We start from the raw sequence: 13,527 nt of genomic DNA, 5'->3' as shown, positions 1-13,527 counted from the left end.
TACAATACGTCGAAAATCACGAAATATGCCATACTCATTCGGATGTTGTGTGATTCGAGTACGGGACACATTTCCTCATTCGAGATATATTCCGGTGTTGGACAACCTTTAGCAAAAGCAGTGATGGAACTATTGACACCTCCTTATGGAAAGTTGCATCATCTCTACATGGAAAATTATTATAACAGTGTAGAACCTGCGGAAATTAAAGCGCCCAAAAGTCAATGTGTTTGAAGCTTGCCCTCAACGAAAAGGTGACAAGCGGCCGGCTACAATCCTAGTAATCCGAATTAGCGCTGCCGGCGCCAAGCGAATTAATTTGTACGAGACGTGCGGACGGTAAAGTGTTAAGTGACGTATTTAACATTCCCTGTCAATTACCATTTCTGATATTTGAGCGTGCCTTTAGACCAGAGTGGACTATGTCACGAAGCTCATTGATACTGACAGGGTTTCTTATTCATGTAGGTTATTACTGTAGTATTCATCTGTTCAGGTAACTGCTATCAGAATGGTGATATGTAAGACCCCTGGACACTAGCGAGGCCTTTGATTTTAGTGAAGTCTCAGCAGCTGTCCAGCTCAGTCCATTAGGAAATAAAGAGAGTTGAATAAAATTGTAATTGAGTTTCCAATCACTGATTCATGCTGCTTACACAATCACTGTCAGAGTTCACTAGTAGTAGGCATCGGTATATAAATCAATCAGTTAAAAAGTAAATTTATTTATTCTCGAGTCAGAAACATACAAATTTACAGTAGCCATACACAACAATATATATATATATATATATATATATATATATATATATATATATATATATATATATATATATACAAATTGTATTTATATTACATGTGCCCAGTACTTTCCAACCTCCAAGGTGCTTGGAGCCATGGTGCTGGATTTAGTGCGCGAACTGACCTCGTAATTACGTGGCCAAATCATTCGCTCGAATAGTCCACAATGTGCTGACAATTCCGTCGATTTGGGAACGTGAAGTCCAAATGATCAAATATGTGTGAAATCTTATGGGACTTAACTGCTAAGGTCATCAGTCCCAAAGCTTACACACTACTTAACCTAAATTATCCTAAGGACAAACGCGTACACCCATGCCCGAGGGAGGACTCGAACCTCCGCATGGACCAGCCGCACAGTCCATGACTGTAGCGCCCTAGACCGCTCGGCTAATACCGCGCGGCGAACGTGAAGTCCATGAATGGCTGCAGATGGTCTCCAAGTAGCCGGACATAACCATTTCCAGTCAGTGATCGGTTCAATTGGACCATGCGACCCAGTCCATTCTATGTAAACACAGACCATATCATTATGGAGCCAATACCAACTTGCCGTGTCGACAACTTGATTCCATGGCTGTCTGGGGTCTGCGCCACACTCGAGCGCATAAGGCCTTACCAACTGAAATCGGAACTCATCTGACCAGGTCACTGTTTTCCGTTGTCTATGGTCACGACAGGAAACAAACGAAAAATTCGCAGTAGGTATTAAAATTGATGGAGATGAAATAAAATCTTTGAGCCTCGCCAATGACATTGTAATTCTGTCAGAGACAGCAAAGGACTTGAGAGAGCAGTTGAACGGAATGGACATTGTCTTGAAAGGAGGATATAAGATGAACACCAACAAAAGCAAAACGAGAATAATGGAAAGTAGTCGAATTAAGTCGGGTGATGCTGAGGGAATTAGATTAGGAAATGAGATACTTAAAGTAGTAAAGAAGTTTTGCTATTTGGGGAGCAAAATAACTGACGATACTCGAAATAGAGAGGATATAAAATTTAGACTGGTAACGGCAAGGACAACGTTTCTGAAGAAGAGAAATTTGTTAACATAGAATATAGGTTTAAGTGTCAGGAAGTCGTTTCTGAAAGTATTTGTATGGAGTGTAGCCATGTATGGAAGTGAAACGTGGAAGATAAATAGTTTACACTAGAAGAGAATAGAAGCTTTCGAAATGTGGTGGTACAGAAGAATGCTGAAGATTAGATGGGTAGCTCACATAACTAATGAGGAGGTATTGAATAGAATTGGGGAGAAGAGGAGTTTGTGGCACAACTTGACTAGAAGAAGGGATCGGTTGGTGGGACATGTTCTGAGGCATCAAGGGATCACAAATTTAGCATTGGAGGGCAGCGTGGAGGGTAAAAATCGTAGAGGGAGACCATGAGAGGAATACACTAAGCAGATTCAGAAGGATGTAGGTTGCAGTAGGTACTGGGAGATGAAGAAGCTTGCACAGGATAGAGTAGCATGGAGATCTGCATCAAACCAGTCTCCGGACTGAAGACCACAACAACAACAACATCGTCACGAGCCCAGAAGAGGCGCTGCAGGCGACGTCGCACTCTTAGTAAAGGCACTCGCGTCGGTCGTCTGCTACCACAAGCGCCTAATTTCACTGCACTGCCCTAACGGATACGTTCGTCGTACGTCCCACATTGATTTCTGCGGTTATTTCACGTAGTGTTGCTTGTCTGTTAGCACTGACAAATCTACACAAACGACGCAGCTGTCGGTCGTTAAATGAAGGCCATCGGCCATTGCGTTGTCCGTGGTGATAGGTAATGCCTGAAATCTTGTATTCTTGGCACGCTCTTGATACTGTGGATCTCGGAATAATGAATTCTCTAACGATTTTCGAAGTGGAATGTCCCATGCGCCTATCTCCAATTACTATTTCGCGTTTAAAAGTCTGTTACTTCCCCTCGTGCGGCCATAATCACGTCGGAAAGCTTTTCACATGAATCAGCTGAAGACAAATGACATCACCGCCCATGCCCTACTCTTTTATACCTTGTGTACGCGATACTACCGCCTTATGTATATGTGCATGTCGCTATCCCATGACTTTTGCCACCTCATTGTATTAAAATCAGTTTTCCCCGGCCAACAGAGACCACTGAAACCTCGTCTAAGTAGAGGACCATTGAATAGTGGAGGTGGAGCAGTTTTCATTATCACCAGTCTTTAAAACACCCAAGAAGGTGAAAATCGGTAGAAGCTGCAGAGAACTGGCAGCGCCACAGGTCAGCCACCTTGGGTGTTGGGTGGCCCAAATGTCCCCTCTTCCAAAAGCCGTAGCAACTGTCTGCATTGCCAGGTAGGCTACAGGAACCTTTGTCCATCGGTCGAAGCATATTGCTGTGTTGTGTTCGAGGAAACAAAAGTACTGAGAGATCCTCTCTCAGCCTCAGTTCTTAACAGTTGTTAGTAGATTTAGTAGAGTCTGACTAGCAACAGCGCGGTAGTTGCCGTCATTTTTGCGATACCTTTACGTATACATCTACATCCACAGTCTTACTGTGCAAACCAATGCGAAGTGCATGGAAGAGGGTACGTCCCATTGTACACGTTATTAGGGTTTCTTCCCGTTCCATTTACGTATGGAACATATGGACACTGATTGTCTGAGTGCTGTACAAGCTGTAATTACTGCGACGTGGTCCTCACGGTCCCTATGTGGTCGATACGTAGGGGTTGTAGTATGTTCCTAGAGTCATCATTTAAAGTCGGTTCTTGAAAGTTTGGTAGTAGTTTACGTCAACCTTGAAGATTCTGCAAACTCAGTTTATTTAGCATGTCTGTGATACTCTCCCACGGGTCAAACAAACCTTTGAACATTCGAGCTGCCCTTTTTTGTGTACGTTCAATGACCGCTTTTAGTCATATTTGATACGCGTCCCACGCACTTCAACAATATTCTGGAAGGGTGGCAAGAGTGAATTGTAAGCAATTTTCTTTGTACCTTGATTGCACTTCCCCAGTATTCTACCAATATACTGAAGTCGACCACCTCCTTTATGAACGACTGAACCTATGTGATATTTCCATTTTATATCGCCACGAAGTGTTGACAGGAATGGGGGTAAGAAATACAGTAGAAGAAGAATAAGAAGCTTTGAGGGATGAAGAAGTGAAGGCACCAGAGGATCAAGTAGGAAAAAAGACGAGGGTTAGTAGAAATCCTTGGGTGACAGAAGAAATATTGAATTTAACTAATGAAAGGAGAAAATATAAAAATGCAGTAAATGAAGCAGGCAAAAAGGAATACAAACGTCTCAGTACTTCCAGTACGTCATGTAAGAACGAGTTGGGTTTCAAATGATCGACGTTTTCGGAATACATGCTGGTTGGCATGAAGGAGGTCATCCTGCGCAAGATAAGTAATTATGTTTGAATTCAGAAAATGTTCTGAGACTCTACAACAAATCGATAGCAATGATAATGGACGGTAGGTTTGTGGATCACTTCTACTACGCACGTGTGTTTGCATCCACCATCTTGGAAGCAGCCACATACTGTTACATTCAGCTTCAGTCAGAAAATACATGGTAGTACGCTCATACCAATTTCGTCTGTGATTAACAAGCAAATATAAAATTTGCACCACGAGCAGTCAGTATAACGGTTCCGTTGATGTTAGAGGAGTATGCTTTGTCGTGCTGCTAGAAGTTCCTTTTAGCATGACAACTCTGCTCGACTGTTATGAAGATACTAGCCGTTCATCTTTCTGATACTATTTAGTAGGATACGGCGAACATGAATTATGTCTCAAATGTTACACTGCCGAATAATTTTCGGAATCAGTAACTGTAGCTGATTTCAGTATAACGTAAGTGGTCTAAATGTGAAATTTAATTGCCAGTAATGTTCAGTTTGACCGAAAAGATGTAAATTTTATACTTACTCAATTGGTGTGACAAAGTTGTTGCTCACCATACAGCGAAGATGCCGAGTCGTAGATGGGCACGACAAAAAGACTGTCGGAAAGTGAGCTTTCTGTCGGTCAACAAGGCCTTAGTTGAAAACAGACTAGGCACCACACACACACACACACACACACACACACACACACACACACACACACACAAACTCTACTCACACTCACTGACTGACAGTCAGGCTTCAGCTGTGGTCATGAGTGTGTGGCTTGCGTTTGCGTGAGTGTGTGTGTGTGTGTGTGTGTTTGTGTGTGTGTGTGCCTCGTCTGTTTTCAACAAAGGCCTTGTTGACCGACCGAAAGCTCACTTTCCGATAGTCTTTTTCTCGTGCCCATCTACGACTGAACAACTAGCCTTTACATGATATTGTTTTGTTCCATCCTGGATTTTCCATTCTAAGATAGTGCTATTTATTTTCCTTAAATGTCGTTCGACGCTACTTGATAACTGGACTTCTTACATAATTCGGAGCACGCTGAACCACTTCGAATATGACCACAGAAGTCGCGTGGGGAAACCACAGGGAGCATTACATTTCTAAGTTCACGTCATCTACTCCAGAAAAATGTTTTCTTTTCTCGAGGAAAATTAAAAATAGGTCGGCATTTCTGGAATACCGTTACGTATGTAGCTTTTCTCGTTGACCATTTGAGCATGTTCCTTCCTATATCACTCGTTCTTATACAAATTTTTCCAGCAGCATTTTTAGTATTGGCCATCTACGTAGGGCCGAATAGTGGTAACACTGCTGTGGAGACACTACGCAATGGAATCTACTGCCGGCCGGAGTGGCCGTGCGGTTCTAGGCGCTACAGTCTGGAGCCGAGCGACCGCTACGGTCGCAGGTTCGAATCCTGCCTCGGGCATGGATGTGTGTGATGTCCTTAGGTTAGTTACGTTTAAGTAGTTCTAGGTTCTAGCCCCCCCCCCCCCATGAGCCATGGACCTTGCCGTTGGTGGGGACGCTTGCGTGCCTCAGCGATACAGATGGCCCTACCGTAGGTGCAACCACAACGGAGGGGTATCTGTTGAGAGGCCAGACAAACATGTGGTTCCTGAAGAGGGGCAGCAGCCTTTTCAGTAGTTGCAGGGGCAACAGTCTGGATGATTGACTGATATGGCCTTTTAACACTAACCAAAACGGCCTTGCTGTGCTGGTACTGCGAACGTCTGAAAGCAAGGGGAAACTACAGCCGTAATTTTTCCCGAGGGCATGCAGCTTTACTGTATGGTTAAATGATGATGGCGTCCTCTTGGGTAAAATATTCCGGAGGTAAAATAGTCCCCCATTCGGATCTCCGGGCGGGGACTACTCAAGAGGATGTCGTTATCAGGAGAAAGAAAACTGGCGTTCTACGGATCGGAGCGTGGAATGTCAGATCCCTTAATCGGGCAGGTAGGTTAGAAAATTTAAAAAGGGAAATTGATAGGTTAAAGTTAGATATAGTGGGGATTAGTGAAATTCGGTGGCAGGAGGAACAAGACTTCTGGTCAGGTGACTACAGGATTATAAACACAAAATCAAATAGGGGTAATGCAGGAGTAGGTTTAAAAATGAATAGGAAAATAGGAATGCGGGTAAGCTACTACAAACAGCATAGTGAACGGATTATTGTGGCCAAGATAGATACGAAGCCCACGCCTACTACAGTAGTACAAGTTTATATGCCAACTAGCTGTGAAGATGGCGAAGAAATTGAAGAAATGTATGATGAAATAAAAGAAATTATTCAGATAGTGAAGGGAGACGAAAATTTAATAGTCATGGGTGACGAATTCGTCAGTAGGAAAAGGGAGAGAAGGAAACGTAGTAGGTGAATATGGATTGGCGGTAAGAAACGAAAGAGGAAGCCGCCTGGTAGAATTTTGCGCAGAGCACAACTTAATCATAGCTAACACTTGGTTCAAGAATCGTAAAATAAGGTTGTATACATGGAAGAAGCCTGGAGATACTGACAGGTTTCAGATAGATTATACACTCCTGGAAATTGAAATAAGAACACCGTGAATTCATTGTCCCAGGAAGGGGAAACTTTATTGACACATTCCTGGGGTCAGATACATCACATGATCACACTGACAGAACCACAGGCACATAGACACAGGCAACAGAGCATGCACAATGTCGGCACTAGTACAGTGTATATCCACCTTTCGCAGCAATGCAGGCTGCTATTCTCCCATGGAGACGATCGTAGAGATGCTGGATGTAGTCCACCTGGCGCCTCAGTTGGACCAGCGTTCGTGCTGGACGTGCAGACCGCGTGAGACGACGCTTCATCCAGTCCCAAACATGCTCAATGGGGGACAGATCCGGAGATCTTGCTGGCCAGGGTAGTTGACTTACACCTTCTAGAGCACGTTGGGCGGCACGGGATACATGCGGACGTGCATTGTCCTGTTGGAACAGCAAGTTCCCTTGCCGGTCTAGGAATGGTAGAACGATGGGTTCGATGACGGTTTGGATGTACCGTGCACTATTCAGTGTCCCCTCGACGATCACCAGTGGTGTACGGCCAGTGTAGGAGATCGCTCCCCACACCATGATGCCGGGTGTTGGCCCTGTGTGCCTCGGTTGTATGCAGTCCTGATTGTGGCGCTCACCTGCACGGCGCCAAACACGCATACGACCATGATTGGCACCAAGGCAGAAGCGACTCTCATCGCTGAAGACGACACGTGTCCATTCGTCCCTCCATTCACGCCTGTCGCGACACCACTGGAGGCGGGCTGCACGATGTTGGGGCGTGAGCGGAAGACGGCCTAACGGTGTGCGGGACCGTAGCCCAGCTTCATGGAGACGGTTGCGAATGGTCCTCGCCGATACCCCAGGAGCAACAGTGTCCCTAATTTGCTGGGAAGTGGCGGTGCGGTCCCCTACGGCACTGCGTAGGATCCTACGGTCTTGGCGTGCATCCGTGCGTCGCTGCGGTCCGGGCCCAGGTCGACGGGCACGTGCACCTTCCGCCGACCACTGGCGACAACATCGATGTACTGTGGAGACCTCACGCCCCACGTGTTGAGCAATCCGGCGGTACGTCCACCCGGCCTCCCGCATGCCCACTATACGCCCTCGCTCAAAGTCCGTCAACTGCACATACGGTTCACGTCCACGCTGTCGCGGCATGCTACCAGTGTTAAAGACTGCGATGGAGCTCCGTATGCCACGGCAAACTGGCTGACACTGACGGCGGCGGTGCACAAATGCTGCGCAGCTAGCGCCATTCGACGGCCAACACCGCGGTTCCTGGTGTGTCCGCTGTGCCGTGCGTGTGATCATTGCTTGTACAGCCCTCTCGCAGTGTCCGGAGCAAGTATGGTGGGTCTGACACACCTGTGTCAATGTGTTCTTTTTTCCATTTCCAGGAGTGTATAATGGTAAGACAGAGATTTAGGAACCAGTTTTTAAATTGTAAGACATTTCCAGGGGCAGATGTGGACTCTGGCCACAATCTATTGGTTATGAACTGTAGATTAAAACTGAAGAAACTGCAAAAATGTGGAAATTTAAGGAGATGGGACCTGGAAAAACTGAAAGGACCAGAGGTTGTAGAGAGTTACAAGGAGAGCATAAGGGGACAATTGACAAGAATGGGGGAAAGAAATACAGTAGAAGAAGAATGGGTAGCTTTGAGGGATGAAGAAGTGAAGGCAGCAGAGGATCCATTAGGAAAAAAGACGAGGGCTAATAGAAATCCTTGGGTAACAGAAGAAATATTGAGTTTAATTGATGAAAGGAGAAAATATAAAAATGCAGTAAATGAAGCAGGCAAAAAGGAATACAAACGTCTCAAAAAGAGATCGACAGGAAGTGCAAAATGGCTAAGCAGGGATGGCTAGAGGACAAATGTAAGGATGTAGAGGTTTATCTCACTAGGGGTCAGATAGATACTGCGTACAGGAAAATTAAAGACACCATTGGAGAAAAGAGAACCACTTGTATGAATATCAAGAGCTCAGATGGAAACCCAGTTCTAAGCAAAGAAGGGAAAGCAGAAAGGTGGAAACAATATATAGAGGGTCTACACAAGGGCGACGTACTAAAGGACAATATTTTGGAAATGGAAGAGGATGTAGATGAAGATGAAATGGGATATATGATACTGCGTGAAGACTTCGACAGAGCACTGAAAGACCTGAGTCGAAACAAAGCCCCGGGAGGAGACAACATTCCATTAGAACTACTGACAGCCTTGGGAGAGCCAGTCCTGACAAAACTCTACCATCTGGTGAGCAAGATGTATGAGACAGGCGAAATACCCTGAGACTTCAAGAAGAATGTAATAATTCCAATCCCAAAGAAAGCGGTGTCGATAGATGTGAACATTACCAAACTATCAGTTTAATAAGTCACGGCTGCAAAATACTAACGCGAATTCTTTACAGACGAATGGAAAAACTAGTAGAAGCCGACCTCGGGGAAGATCAGTTTGGATTGCGTAGAAATATCGGAACACGTGAGGCAATACAGACTCTACGACTTATCTTAGAAGCTAGGTTAAGGAAAGGCAAACCTACGTTTCTAGCATTTGTAGACTTAGAGAAAGCTTTTGACAATGTTGCCTGGAATACTCTGTTTCAAATTCTGAAGGTGGCAAGGGTAAAATACAGGGAGCGAAAAGCTATTTACAATTTGTACAGAAACCAGATAGCAGTTATAAGAGTCGAGGGACATGAAAGGGAAGCAGTGGTTGGGAAGGGAGTGAGACAGGGTTGTAGCCTCTCCCCGATGTTATTCAATCTGTATATTGAGCAAGCAGTGAGGGAAACAAAAGAAAAATTCGGAGTCGGTATTAAAATCCATGGAGAAGAAATAAAAACTTTGAGGTTCGCCGATGACATTGTAATTCTGTCAGAGACAGCAAAGGACTTGGAATAGCAGTTGAACGGAATGGACAGTGTCTTGAAAGGAGGATATAAGATGAACATCAACAAAAGCAAAACGAGGATAATGGAATGTAGTCGAATTAAGTCGGGTGATGCTGAGGGAATTAGATTAGGAAATGAGACACTTAAAGTAGTAAAGGAGTTTTGCTATTTTCTGAGCAAAATAACTGATGATGGTCGAAGTAGAGAGGATATAAAATGTAGCCTGGCAATGGCAAGGAAAGCATTTCTGAAGAAGAGATATTTGTTAACATCGAGTATAGATTTAAGTGTCTGGAAGTCGTTTCTGAAAGTATTTGTATGGAGTGTAGCCATGTATGGAAGTGAAACATGGACGATAACTAGTTTGGACAAGAAGAGAATAGAATCTTTCGAAATGTGGTGCTACAGAAGAATGCTGAAGATTAGATGGGTAGATCACATAACTAATGAGGAAGTGTTGAATAAGATTGGGGAGAAGAGATGTTTGTGGCGCAACTTGATTAGAGGAAGGGATCGGTTGGTAGGACATGTTCTGAGGCATCAAGGGATCACCAGTTTAGTATTGGAGGGCAGCGTGGAGGGTAAAAATCGTAGAGGGAGACCAAGAGACGAATACTCTAAGCAGATTCAGAAGGATGTAGGTTACAGTAGGTACTGGGAGATGAAGAAGCTTGCACAGGATAGAGTAGCATGGAGAGCTGCATCAAACCAGTCTCAGGACTGAAGACCACAACAACAACAGCAAGTTCTAGGCGACTGATGACCTCAGAAGTTAAGTCGCATAGTTCTCAGAGCCATTTTTGGAATATACTATTGTCGCTGATAGCACACGTTGTTGACATATCTGTCTTACCTCCGAGCAAATGGAGTCGCCCGTCCCACGTCACCGGCGTGCGCTCAATCGAGGGAAAAACAGTCACTTGTGAGCGAGCGGTCTAACGTAATGGTGTCACTAAGTTTTCTAAACAGGAACAACGGAGTTGGATCAAGATTGAATGTGCCAAAGGTCGTACAGTACGACAGTGTCATCAAGGTCTTCAAGATGCGTGCGGGCAATCGACATTGCCGTAAAGAACAGTGGCACGTTAGGTAAAAGCCTTCAACAAAGGTCGGCAAACTGTGGCGGACATATGTCGGGCATGTCGTCCTAGCGTCTCAGAAGAAGAAGTGCATGCTGCTGCCGCGTTAGTGGACAGTGATCGACGCCATATGATTCGTGAGATCGCCCACGTAACCGGATTAGCGCATACGACTGTCCTTCGCATCCTGAAGGAACGCCTGGGAATGCGAAACATTGCATCACGATGGGTTCCGCATGACTTGACGGAAATGCAGAAATGGACGCGTTACGACACTGATCAGACGCACTTGGAGCGCTATCAGCGCGAAGCAGAGGCTTTCTTGCGCCGCATCGTAACACTCGATGACACATGGGCCACATCGTACGAGCCAAAACTGAAAAGCCAATCCAACGAATGGCGTCATTATGGGTCTTCGCGAAAGTCGAAAGTGCGTCAGAACCCCAGTATGGTGGAAGTTATTGTGATTCTTGTTACGACAGTGATGGTGTTATCCTAACGCATTACGTTCCTCCACGGCAGACCGTCACTCCACAGTATTACTGTTCGTTTTTGGAGCATCACCTTCTACCAGCTTTGCGAAAGAAGTGGCGACACTTACTGCGCAACCCACCCACCATTTTGCACGGCAGTGCGCGGGCGCATACAGCGCAAGCTGTGGCTGCTCTGTTCGGTCGATGGGACTGGCAAGTACTGTACCATCCACCAGACTCCCCGGACTTAAGTCCTTGTGACTTTGATTTGATTCCGAAGATGAAGGAACCACTTCGTGGCATTCGCTTCAGAACTGTTCCAGAGATTCGACAGGCAGTAGACCGCTCCATTCGGACCATCAACAGAAAAGGCTCTGCTAACGGCATACTACGCCTTCCACATCGCTGGCAACGGGTTCTACACAACGCTGATGACTACTTTGAAGGACAGTAACAGGTGCAAACATGTAACTCTTTTGTATCAGTTGTGAATAAATAGTTGCCACTATTTAAGTTCCAACCCTCGTATTTTTCTACGACAATATCAACTGAGTCATGGTCATTGCCAGTAAATTAGCATATTACACGAATATTCTCACCTTTATTTTTGACAAAATTCGTTTATGTAACCGGAGATACATGCTTTGACGATGACTTGGGTTCTACTCAAGTGTAATGATTTACAATACATGCAACACTTGATAATGGCCTAAGGCCCAAATGTACATTGTGAAATAAAACCTGTTCTACAGTCAAATGGTGGTTATATCTTTCAAAAAATTTTACATGACTGTGACTCCATACAAAAGTAGAACCATTATTTTTTAGATTTCTTCATCTGAACCATTAAAACGTCATATAGTTGGTGACGTCATGCCTTCCAAAATCCTGGAAATTGGGAAATAGCAGGACATTATTGCACCGCAATGTGTAATTTCCTTTAGTGTTCAGTTGTGTGTAGGAAATGATAAATGTAGAGTTCCCTGGTGTGAAATGACGGGCCTACAGTTGTAGGAAGTGCAGTGTGTTTACGTTTGCCGGAGCCTGCCGCTGTCACAGAGACCTTTTTGCTGCTCGCAGGGTGCTGTGCTCGGACCTGGTGTACGTGGTGCTGTTCCCGCAGCTATTCCTCGCCGTGCACTGCCCCAGGCTGGTCAACCAGCACGGCTCCGTGGCCGCCTTCGTCGTGGGAATCGTCCTCAGGCTGCTGTGTAAGTCAGGCGCTTGCGCTGCGTCTGCAGGAGCGCTCACTTCACCATTCTGCGACTGGACCGCCTGCGGGGGTCGCACCATTTATATGTGCTTCGAATTTGTTGGTTTACCATCGAATTTCATGAAACCATTGATTTCTTTACCTGTTTACAATATAAAACAACAGAAATGTTTTAATACATATCAATGAAAATCGATGTTATAGAGTTATATCATAATTAATGCCCGTAAACGGATACAGTTGAAAGTAAATGATACTAGAAGCAATAAAGTCCAATAAACATGGGCACTAAAATGATACTTTAAGAGCTATGAGCAAACTTCCTGTACTGCAATCTCTTTGCTTCCCATATTTTGGGAGGAAATAGTATGGACCAAAATAAGAAAGCCGGCCGGAGTGTCCGAACGGTTGTAGGCGCTACAGTCTGGAACCGTGCGACCGCTACGGTCGCAGGTTCGAATCCTGATGCCCGCATCTCGTGGTCGTGCGGTAGCGTTCTCGCTTCCCACGCCCGGGTTCCCGGGTTCGATTCCCGGCGGGGTCAGGGATTTTCTCTGCCTCGTGATGGCTGGGTGTTGTGTGCTGTCCTTAGGTTAGTTAGGTTTAAGTAGTTCTAAGTTCTAGGGGACTTATGACCACAGCAGTTGAGTCCCATAGTGCTCAGAGCCATTTGAACCATTTTTTTCGAATCCTGCCTCGGGCATGGATTTGTGTGATGTCCTTAGGTTAGTCAGGTTTAAGTAGTTCTAAGTTCTAGGGGACTGATGACCTCAGAAGTTAAGTCCCATAGTGCTCAGAGCGATTTGAACCATTTGAAAATAAGAAAAAAAATATCTATTGAACATGTTTTCTAAAATGTGTAAGAGCTATGAACACTTGGTAATAAGAAAAGGAGTGCTTCACGTTAGCGAATATGAGGTAGTGCTCATAGCTCTTAAAGAGTGCACTTTAGAACACATATTTACTAGAGGTTTCTTCCTTGTTTTAACCGAAACTACCCCCTCTGAAACTGTGAGAAACAGAGAGCTTGCAGTCGAATAGATTTTTTCACGATATAGAAGATGATGAAGTGCTCATAGCTGTTAAAAGGCATTCCTGGGCAATGGACTCCACGGCTTGATCACAGACTCCGCAGTCACAGACTGGG

General features: G+C 45.0%; 1 protein-coding gene across 1 annotated transcript in view; it reads left to right on the top strand.

The window, feature by feature from the left end:
- The window catches only part of LOC126235458 (high-affinity choline transporter 1-like), a 402,761-nt gene that overhangs the window by 354,839 nt on the left and 34,395 nt on the right, over positions 1-13,527 (top strand). The window contains exon 11 of the mRNA XM_049944181.1: positions 12,248-12,378. Within this exon, the coding sequence (XP_049800138.1) occupies positions 12,248-12,378 (131 nt within the window). The remainder of the gene's footprint in view (positions 1-12,247; positions 12,379-13,527) is intronic.

Source organism: Schistocerca nitens, chromosome 2 (genome assembly GCF_023898315.1).
Source record: "Schistocerca nitens isolate TAMUIC-IGC-003100 chromosome 2, iqSchNite1.1, whole genome shotgun sequence".
Lineage (NCBI taxonomy): Eukaryota > Metazoa > Arthropoda > Insecta > Orthoptera > Acrididae > Schistocerca > Schistocerca nitens.
Note: the sequence above shows the minus strand (reverse complement) of the source record. Positions and strands in the feature narration are given on the sequence as shown.